The sequence below is a fragment of the Protopterus annectens genome, chromosome 6.part1 (genome assembly GCF_019279795.1).
Source record: "Protopterus annectens isolate FY-2018-M chromosome 6.part1, PAN1.0, whole genome shotgun sequence".
Taxonomy (NCBI): domain Eukaryota; kingdom Metazoa; phylum Chordata; order Ceratodontiformes; family Protopteridae; genus Protopterus; species Protopterus annectens.
The window spans coordinates 197366924-197377898 of record NC_056738.1 but is presented as its reverse complement, the minus strand read 5'-3'; the positions used below and the strand labels follow the sequence as shown (position 1 = coordinate 197377898).

Below are 10975 nucleotides of genomic sequence, written 5' to 3'. Positions count from 1 at the left end.
CCTTTGGTTTGTGCTGCCACACATGTCGACAGCCAGTAACTGTAGCTTTGTTCGGAGTGAGTGTGTGTGTTGGCATACACAGATCTCTGGGAGAGCTCATAGGGTGCCCTGCATTGAAGCAGTGCTACTGTCTACCGTCTGGATGTATGGTTAAGGTTTAATAGAAATGTTCATCTCCAGTATAATGCAGAACTATTCTTTTGGGCTGTTGCTGAGTTCTTCAAAGACTGGGGACAGACTGGATGCCACTGGGCATCTGTTGTGGGCCAAAGTGAGACTAACATATGGGGTATTTGCCTTTGCAGTTGATGGAAGGCTGTATGTATGCAGTTATGAAGCCCTCTCTGGACTCTGGATGACTGCCTGCTGTGTACAGCTTTCGCCTCTGTGCTAGAGATAACTGGTATGGGAGCCACAAATAGTCTTGAGCCCTTTTGAAGGAGGCTCTATGGTTAAAAGGCATTTGGACAAAAAAAGATACTGAGGAAAAGGATAATTTGTACAGATTTCTCTCATTAGTTGCAGACTGAAAAAAACCCAGATGTTTATTATGCACTATTGAATTGGTCTACTGGTCTGCCTTAACTGGGGGATATGTTGTATAGTGAAGATTTTATGTACGATTAGTTGATGCAGTAAGTATTTGAATTTAGAATTTTCATGAAAGGTTTCCTTTTTTCCAAAGACAAAGTATGTTTGCCTAGTTGAGTAAGTAATCTTGATGTGCATTGGAGAGTGTATTTTGCTTGCCAGTCTTGAATATTTGTTTCCTGTTTACAGGCAATGGTGTGGTGATCCACCTACCTGGCTTATTTGAGGAAGCTCAGAAAAACTTGCAGAAAGGAAAAGGTAAGCTACATTTCTGAATTACACTGGAATTGGATATTGCTCCATAATAAGACTGTCAATCTAAAGTCTGGCAGTTGTGCTTTTCCTGTCTTTCAATATTTATCTTTTCCAGTTGGAACAATATTTGGATCATTAACACATTTCTACCCATGGCACTGTGAGGTTAGCTGTCTGCACTGCATCAAAAATGTTGAGTTTGGAGGCAGTGTGTCTTCAGTTCTGTGGGATACTTATCTGAATTTTTGCATTGTAGTATGATTAGATTGTATCCTGTTATTGACTGCTGTGCATTCCATATTACTACTAAATAGTTTAAAGGAATGATAAAATGCTGTAAATTGAAACCTAAAGCGAATATTTGCTTAATTTCCTCGTGTTAACTGCTTTTATGGGTTCATAGGTTGGTACTAGGCTATCGGCCCTAGGGGCCTATACAAGCCTAGCCATAACAATTCCCTTGATATTTCTTCCCACATTATTTACTTCTGTGGACCCCTGTCTAGCAGGGCGACTGACATGATCCCCGGGGTGAATTTCCCATCTCCCATCCAATCATCAAGGTTCCTTTTGAAGAGTACTAATGAGGCGCTCTGCTTGACATGTATGGGCAGTCTATTCCAGAGTATGGGGAGTCGCTGGGTCAGGAACCTATCCCTCCAGCATGTTTTGTTCATTGTGATGACAAGGTTTAGATCCCTGGAGCATGTGACTCTGAGGGATTGGGATTTCTTTAAGTGGAGCATGTCCAACAGCTTAGGGTTTGACATGGCCTTGTATGTTAAGCAGAGATTGCCTCTGAGTAGGCAATATGCCACAGAGTACAGCTGGAGTTTTTTTTAGACTGTCAGCATATGGCATCTGCTTTAGACTTGTGATTCTTTTAGCAAGGTATTTCTGTGGCCTCTCCAGCTGTTGCAGATGTCTTGTGAGGTACCTACCAAAGGGGCATTATACTCCATAATGGGTCTAATGAGGGATGAGTACAGTGGGACAATGACCTCCTTTTTTCTGGATGAATAGCCCTTAGTGATGAGGTGTGCCACATAGAAGGAATTCCTGACTGTTTTGGTGATGTGGTTATCGAAAGTGAGACCACTGTCCACCTGTGTCCCTCTCATCACACTTTTGATGTTTAGTGTACTGCCACCTATGTGGTAATTCATGGGTACTTGTTTTTTTCCAAAGGGGATAACTATACATTTCTTGGCATTAAGCCTGAGCCCATGGCTCTGGCACTAGGCATCTGTTTCTGTAAGGCTCTTTTGTAGAATATCCACGTCATTTGGGGATTCAATAATTGCACCAAGTTTGCAGTCATCTGCGAACTTGGTTAGCCAGAGTCCCTTAGTGTTGGCCTGTACTTCTGAGAAGTAGATGCCAGTACTTCTGAGAAGTAGATGCCAAACAAGAGTGGTCCCAGGACTGAACCCGGAGGTACTCCACTTGTCACTTGTCTGGAGCTGGATTTGGAGACTGCTACATTTACAGTCTGGGTTCTGTCAGTAAGCTATTTGGCAACCCATCGAGTGATGTAGGGATTTATGCCCAGCTTAGTAAGTTTATCTATGATTCCAGCGTGGGGGATGGTGTTGAAGGCCTTGGCAAGGTCCAGATAGGCTGTGTGGACCGCCTTAGCCTTGTCCACATCTCTTGAGACTGATTTGAAGAAGTCAGTCAGATTCAGGAGATAAGATTGGCCCTTCACAAACCCAAACTGGGTGGGGTCCAGTGTTTGAAGGTTGCCAATGTCCTTGTTTATAAGTTCCATGATGATGCGTTCCATGCCCTTGCAGATCAAGCTTGTCAGACTGATGGGACGGTAATTCCCTGGATCCAAGGTGGATTCCCCCCTTGTGGAGGGAGATAACTGTAGCTGTGCGCTACTCAGTGGGCACAAAGCCTGAGGCGAGGCTGTGATTAAACATGACACTTGGGTGAGGTGCCATTTCATTTTGTAGTTCATGTAGTACATAGCATGGGATGTCATCTGATCCCATGGATGCTGTATTCTTAGCTTTGGAGAGTGCGGTTACTACCTGTGTGGCTATAATTACTGGAATTTGGCAATCTTTTGGTTTTGAGATTAGTACTAGGCTAACTGCCTTTTTGGGCCATTTTAAGGCCAGACAGTTATGCCATATGAGAATAAAACCCTGCACACTCTGTAAGGTAAACACCGTAACCATTTTGCCACCCCTCATTAGCTGAGACTGTTTTGTAGAAGGCACATCTTTATTTTAAAGTAGTTGTGACAAAAATGTAGCCAGATTTATTTTAATCGATTTTTGTTGAATAAAATATTTCTATCAAAAATAATTTGAGCGTGGATTTAAAAAAAGAGGTACATTTGATAGGTAGTTGGTTTTGTTATGGTACAGGTTCTCAAGCTTTAATTTGCAGATTGCAAATTAGGAGCAGTCCTAGAATCCCACACAGACAAAAGTGAGGAAGAGCTAACACGGATGATGTAAAAAAAAACAAAACAAAAAAAAAAAAACCTTGGAGCCATGGACTAAAACACCAAGAACATCGTAATGGTATTCTTTGAGAAGTCCTCCACCCCTAGTAACTGTCATATTGGCAACACACCCGTAACAATTGACCCAGTAGTTTTCCTTTGCATGTACTTCATCAAAACATTATTTGTTTCTTCAGGGAAGAATATTTTGAATATAGTTGGGTACAACAGTTTGAATCGTATGACTGCTTCTTCCATGAATAGTGGAATAACTTCTTCTGCCTGGTGTGTACAGTTAGTAGTCATTCTCTGCAGAGACACTTGTCTTCCACTTTTAGTACTTTGTCATCCTACCACAGTTTTGTCAAAAATCAACTCCTGCTGGTAGGATTGCATCTTTACTATTAAAGGTCTAGGTTGCATTTTCATAGCCAGATTTAGAGCATACACAAAATTTGCCTTTTCGATTAACAGCTCTGGTGTGGAATACCAGTCCAGTTGCTTATTTGTGTTTTCATAAAATTAATGCAGTCTATTCCTTCTAGCTTCTTTAGCACAGCTGAAAATCACAGGTTTTCCCTACATGCTCTTTCCTCTAATTCTGTTATTTTTTTAAACCTATCTTCTTGAGCAGTGTTGCTCAACCAGCCTTTTCATTTTTGCCTCTGAGTTTTTGTAGTTTTATCACCTCATCTGAATATCTGTTTAAAGCTCCTTCCATTTTTCCGTCCTTTTGTTGTTTGAGTTGATATACTCCAATGTTTGGTTTATTTTAACCAGGTCTGGTTGCATTTATTTTATGCTTTTCTCTAGGTTACTGGAAGTCATGTCTGGAGCTTGCACTATTTGCAGAAAAGCTGCAGTACTTTTCCCAGACTTTTTCTTGCCTTTTGTAGCTGATTTTCCTTCAGGTCCTCTGTATTTTTTTTCCGGCAGTAAGTCCACTGGTGGTCTCTGCTGAGTTCCAGTTTTCATACTGGGAGATGGGATGTGTGTGAAATGAGCTGAATCTTCAGGTGTTCTCACTTTGTTAATGCAATTGACAATGGAAAGACCATTGGTAGGTTCATAGGACGATACTAGGTTATTGGCTGGTAGGCCATTATAAAGCTAGTCAAGAATTTCGCCCATGTTCCCTCAGTCAGTACCTGTTACCTCTGTCCAGCAGGGACACTGGTGGGATCCCAGGGCTGTATTTTCTGTTTCCCATCCAGTCATCCAGGATCATCTTACAGAGGCCTAGAGAGGTACTCTGATATGGAGAAGGGAGTCTATTCCACAGATTGGGGAATCTTTGGGACGCACATCTATCCCACCAACAAGTTATGTTAATGTCACACACCGGGTTAAGGCCTTGTGTGTGTGTTGGGTGAGTGGAGTTTCTTATGGATATGCAGCAACTCCAAGGCTGGGTCTGAGATGGCCTTGTATGTACCAGACACAGGTCACTTCTGAGCAGTCTGTACAAGACTGAGTAGAGGGACAGGGCTTTTAGCCTATCTGTTTAGGATAGGTGTTTGAGACTTTGAATTCTCCTGGTCAGGAACCTCTCATCTCTCCAGCTGCTACATGTTCTTGGCAAAGTACATGCCAAAGCGGGCATTGTACTTGATAATGGGTCTGATTAACGGAGGAGTGCAAGGATGGTATGACCTCCTTGTTCCTTGATGAAATACCCTTATTTATGAGGTGGGCCATGTAGAAAGCATTCTGTACAACAGAGGCAGCATAGTCTGGGTGCCCAAGTCCCTCACGACTGATTACGTGCTTACTACGTTATTAATATGATAATTAGTAGTGATGCTGTTTTCCGAAAGGGGGTAATGATGCATTTCTTGGCATTCAGTTTGAGGCCATGTTTCTGGCACCAGTTATTAGTTTGGGTAAGGCCCTCTTGGAGGATGTTCACATCACTGGGTGAATTTAAGACCGTGCCCAGCTTGCAGTCCTCTGCAAACTTGGTCAGTCACAGACCACTGGTTTTAGCTTGCACTTCCGAATAGTACATCCCAAACAGTAGAGGCCCCAGGACCGATCCTTGGGGTACACCGCTCGTTACAGGTAGTCTGCTAGAGGTGGCTTCCCCTATTTTAACTGAGTGGGTTCTCTCAGGGAGCCAGTTAGCTACCCATCTGTTAACATACGGGTTGATGCCTAGTTGGGAGAGTTTATCTATTCCCGAGGTGGGGAATAGTGTCAAAGGCTTTGGCTAGGTCAAGGTAGGCAGTGTGCAGTGTTCTTGTCCATGGCTTTAGTGACCCGTTTCGAAGAAGTTGACAGAGTTAACAGGCATGATCTTCCTTTGGCAAAAACGTACTGTGTGGGGTCAAGCATTTGGAGGTTGCCAATGTCCTTATTTATAAGGTCCATGGTAATACATTCTATGGCCTTGCAGATCAGGCTAGTTAGGCTGATGGGCCTATAATTGCCTGGGTCAGTGGACACTCCACCTTTTGTGCAGAGGGATGACAGTAGCTGTCCTCCATTCAGCTGGGATGAAGCCGGTGCTCGGGCTTTGGTTAACTAGGGTGCCTAATGGAGCTGAGAGCTCATGCCTGAGTTCATGTAGGATACAGCCAGGGATGATGGGTCCCATGGAGACTATTTTTGTCTTTGAGAGGGCGTTAAAGACCTGCTTTCTGGTGATGAGAGGGTGTCAGGTGCTGGGGATATCTTGGTTTACTGATGGGGATACATTATGGTTACAAGGACTTGTGCCCACCAAGGGGGTTCAGGATTCAAGAAAAAAGTGTTTTCACAAACCTATACATTAGCCATGGCGAGTAAACGCTTGATCTGAAGTAGGAGATTCATTTGTCTGCAACCTGTGGGTTATGGATCCGATATCGGATCCGAACCGGCATGGTTTTCCAGCTATGGATCCAAGCTCTCAGCTCCTCCCCTCACCCATAATGCCCTGCTCTACCCTCATGACCTCAGATCTCGTTTGCCGCGCATGGTGACTGGATTTGTTTCTCAAGCTCTCAAGCTAAGTGGTAGTTTTATTGTTAAATTTCAGAAATTTGAAGTTTGTATTGATTTTTTGAGTGAAAGAGTAGGTTTCCCCTTTGATATTTTTTACTTTTTAGAGGTAATCTAAAAGTTTTATCCCTCCCCTCGCTGTTGGCGTAGAGTGTGTGTGTTGGGCCTGTGTGTGTATTACTTGTATAGTTACTTTAGTTTGGTAACTACCTTTTTTCTTTAGACTAGGATGGCAGACCAGCCCAAGTCTATATTTTCTAAATGCTCGAGTGTGGCCATAAGCTTTCCCCAGCTGATGGCCACACTGTGTGTTAGATGCCTGGGGTTGAACACCTCACATCTGGATGTTCCATTTGTGCAGGGTTCAACCCCAGGGCATTGAAGGAGCGGAGGTCCAAGCTTGTTTTGGCGGGCCTTTTACCGGACTCGGCTCCGACCTCCGCTCCTTCGAGTAACCGTGCCTACGGTTATTCCCTCTGCGGCACCCCTCCTCCTCCTGGGACTCAACCTCCCGTTTCTGGTTCGGAGGAGAGGGATGCCAGAAAGGACGGAGGGAGAAGCACCATAAGCGGCGGGCCGAGACCTCTGTTCGGCCCCGCCAGCCAAGCGGGCTTCTCCCCCGGCTCCGTTGTCGGCTTGGTCTCCTCCTTCTCGGCTCCGGTCTCCTGTGTGTTTTTCACCGGGACCTGAGGAGGAGGAGACCCGATCTGTCGAGGCTATCGAGGAGGCACTCCAGGCCTACCTCGGTAGCCTCGTCGAGATCCACGCAAGCCTTCGGATGCTGATCTGGACGGATGATGAGAAGGTTCATCCAGGCCCAGATGCAGATGGGAGTGCTCTTGCCTCCCCTCTGGGGAGTTCAACACCCTTTTAAACCGATTGCTCCTTCTCCGACCCGCTACCGGGCTCGGAGCAACTGGAGCCGAGCAGCCGGGCGGGGTGGGTCGGCGCCGATAGTACTTTGTACTTCGGATCCGACCCTGCCCTCGAGTGCATTGGATCCGACCTCTCGGAGCCTGGATCCGAGCCTCGGATCCGGGGGGATCAGTGCTCCTTCGGCGCCATCTGTGTCGGAGCGCACTGTCCCTTCGGATCCGAAAGTGCCGCGCCGGCTCCGATCCACTCTTCGGATCCGATGGGGAGCCGATTGTCGGATCTTTTGGTCGAGGTCGGCTCCCCTTCGGCGTTTGATATAGTGGAGAGGGCCCTGTTGAGGGTCTCCGGACCCCCGGCACTTGTTTCGGCTCCGTCCCGCGCTCCCTCTGCACTGGGCCAGGCTTCCACCATCCGGCCCTTGGGACAGCCCGCTTCTGTGCCCCAAGTTGCTCCAATGGAACAGGTTGCGGCTTGCGAGGAGTCCTCTGACAGCCCCCCAGAGGATGTCCCTCGCAAGCATACGTGCAAAAGGAGGCACATTGACTCCCCCGAGTCTCTCACTGAAGACACGGACTTGGAGGAAGGGGAAGGCTCCCCACGGTCACCCCCCGAGGATGTCTCATTTGGAGACGACATGGAAATGCTCCGTATAAGGGGGGGGGTGGTCTGCCCCCAAGTCTTCCTCGGACGAGTCCGTGTTCTTGGAGGCATTTGAAGCGGGCCAGTCTACCTCTTGGGTGTCCCCTCCTGCCGACCCCCTGGTGGACCTCATTACCACCAGGGCGTGGAAGGAACCGGACACCGTGGAGCCAATTCCTAAGAGGCCCGATAGGATCCTTAGCCCACCGTCCGACCGTGCCCATTGGAGTAAGGGGCCTCCAGTAGATGCCATGTTGACGGCGGCGGCCACCAAGAGGGAACTTGCTCAGGAGAGTCCCTCAGTCCATCCCCCGAGCAAGGAGTCTCGGATGATGGACCGCTTGGGGAAGCGGATGTTTAGTTCAGCGACCTTCTCGGTAAGGGCGCTGAACTACTTGGCACACGTTATTAGGATGCAGCGAGATCTCATTAAAGAATGCGCCGCTTCTCCCCCAGAGTCCGTCGGAGGAGGACAAGGTGCTGCACTCCACCCGCATGGCCACTCTTAGGTCAGTTACTAATACCTCTATGCGGCTACTCTCCCACGCTACGGAAGGCGCCGCTAGAGCCGCAGGGGCAGGCCTAGTCACTAGACGTCAGGCCTGGCTCCGTCACTGCGATTTTTCTGAGCCCTTCAAAGCGTCATTTGCGAACGCCCCCTTTGATGGTTCTGCTCTCTTTGGCAAAACCGTTCGCGAAACGTTGACCCAGAGCGAGAAGGACGGGAAGACGCTGTCTGCCGTCGGAATCCGCTTCTCTGCACCCCAGAGGCCCTACTCTAGGAACCAAAAGGGTCAGAAGAAGATGTGGTTCCGGAAGTCGCAGCAGTCCCAGCCTGCTCCGGACAACCAGTCCTTCCGTGGCAGAGGAGGACAGGGAGGACGCCGCCCTAGAGGCAGAGGGGCTCCCAGAAACTTTGGGTCCAGGGAACCCTTCTCTGAATGGCCCGCGCAGCAGCCCTGAGGGGTTGCCCGGCTGCTCCACTCTGGAGGCAGTCGGGGGACGTTTTTCGGGGCACCTAGCGGCATGGGAGTCCATAACATCAGACCGCTGGGTTCTCCAAATTATACCCAGAGGATATCGCATCCCTTTTCTTCACCTCCCAAAGTTGAAGTCCCTCCCAGACGTTCCACCCGGTCAACGGGAGGCCGCTTTGGCAGAAATTGGCCATCTGCTAAAGAAAAGAGCCATCCAGCCCGTCCCCCCAGACCAGATCGGATCAGGGTTCTACTCCAGGTTCTTTTTAGTGCCAAAGAAGACGGGGGAACTAAGACCAATTCTAGACCTTTCTCTCTTGAATCTGGCAGTCCCCAAAGAAAAATTCCGGATGGTCACTCTGCAATCTATTCTCCCCCTTCTGGGAGAAAATCACTGGATGTGCTCGATAGACCTCAAAGACGCGTACTACCACATCCTGATGGACAGGCGCTCCAGGAGGTTCCTCCGCTTCGGCTGGGAGCCAGTCACTACCAGTTCGGGTCCTTCCTTTGGTCTCACCACAGCCCCAGGGTGTTCACCAAAGTATTAGCAGTGGTAGCGGCCCACCTGAGGCTTCAGGGGGTGCAGGTCTTTCCCTACCTGGACGACTGGCTTCTTACCGCCCCAACAAGGCATCTACTATTATTGGCGAGACTCCTTTCTCCATCTTGCTCCTTTTCTGGGCATTACAATAAATACAAAGAAATCCAACCTGGCCCACACAGCTCTTAGATTTTATAGGGGCCAGGCTAGACACAAGGAGTTCTGAGCCTTCCTCACTGCGGACAGAGTTCAAAATCTGCAGCTCCAGGTGCGGGCCATTCTCCACTCAAGTTCTGTTCAGCGGAGTTGGTCCTGAGGGCTCTAGGGTCCATGGCGTCTGCTATAGCACTTCTCCCTCTTGCCAGGCTCAATATGCATCCTACAGTGGACTCTCTTAGTACAGTGGTCTTACCTTGCTCTCCCTATGCATCATCCCATTGCGATCAGCAAGGCTTGCAAGCGGTCCCTCTTGTGGTGGCTTCACTCCCCAGTTCTCCACGAGGGCCGCCCATTTTGTGCTTCTCCCCCTCTCGCCACGGTGACCACGGACGCCTCCCGCCTCGGGTGGGGGGCATTTGGGCGGACCGTCCAAGGCACGTGGAACGATTCAGAGACCTTACTGCATATCAACGTTCTAGAGATGAGAGCAGTGCTCTTAGCGTTGCTAGCACTTCAGGACTTTCTTCCCTTGGGAACAATTGCGATTCAATCGGACAACATGTTTGTGGTCTGGTACATCAACAAGCAAGGGGGAACAAGGTCTTACCCTCTTTGTCGAGAAGCCATGTGAGTTTGGGAATGGGCAATCTCCACCAACCGCTTTCTAATAGCAACGCACATTCCGGGTCGGTCCAACATCCTAGCGGACAAGCTCAGTCGCACCATTCTGACCCCTTACGAGTGGTCTCTCAATTGTCAAGTAGCGGAACGCATATTCGCACGGTGGGGAACTCCTTCATGCGATCTTTTTGCCTTTCCCTCAAACACCAAGTGCGACAGTTTTTTCGCTCTGATACCTCCTCCCGGAGGTTCCCAAGAGCAGCTCTGGTGCATGCTTGGCCACCCGGTCTTCTGTATGCTTATCCACCCTTGCCTCTGATGCTCCAAGTTCTTCAGAAAGCCTCTCGGGTGGGTTGCAGAATGATTCTCATTGCTCCATTTTGGCCTCGACAGATCTGGTTCCCCTTCCTAAGGTCTCACTTGGTGAATCCTCCCTGGATTCTAGATCCCATTCCGGATCTGATATCCCATCCATCCTGCTTACCTCCTCCGAATCTGGACAACCTGAAGCTGACCGCTTGGCTGCTCCAGTTCCACTCTTGATCAGGACTCCCGGTATTTCGTCACCTGTTAAGGCAATTCTGGTGGCAGCTCATAAACCGTCCATGAGGAAGGTCTACTGCAGCAAGTGGAAACTGTTTTCTTTGTGGGCGGAGCGGCAAGGCCTGAATCCCTTCACGGTACCTCTCCCCTTAGTGCTTGACTTTCTAACCACTCTTTTTAATGATGGTGCCAGCAGTTCCACAGTCAAAGTACAACTGGCAGCAATTTCTCATTATCACATTGGCCATGACTCTAATCCTCTTATGTCAGCCAAATTGTGTAAAATTTTCCTTAAAGGTACTTTTCTTCTCAGGCCCCCTGTAAAAC

At 48.5% G+C, this 10975-nt stretch overlaps 1 protein-coding gene across 1 annotated transcript in view; it reads left to right on the top strand.

Annotated features, from left to right (window-relative positions):
- The window catches only part of LOC122805472 (adenylosuccinate synthetase isozyme 2-like), a 613428-nt gene that overhangs the window by 39285 nt on the left and 563168 nt on the right, over positions 1–10975 (top strand). Inside the window, exon 3 of the mRNA XM_044075655.1 lies at positions 781–849. Within this exon, the coding sequence (XP_043931590.1) occupies positions 781–849 (69 nt within the window). The remainder of the gene's footprint in view (positions 1–780; positions 850–10975) is intronic.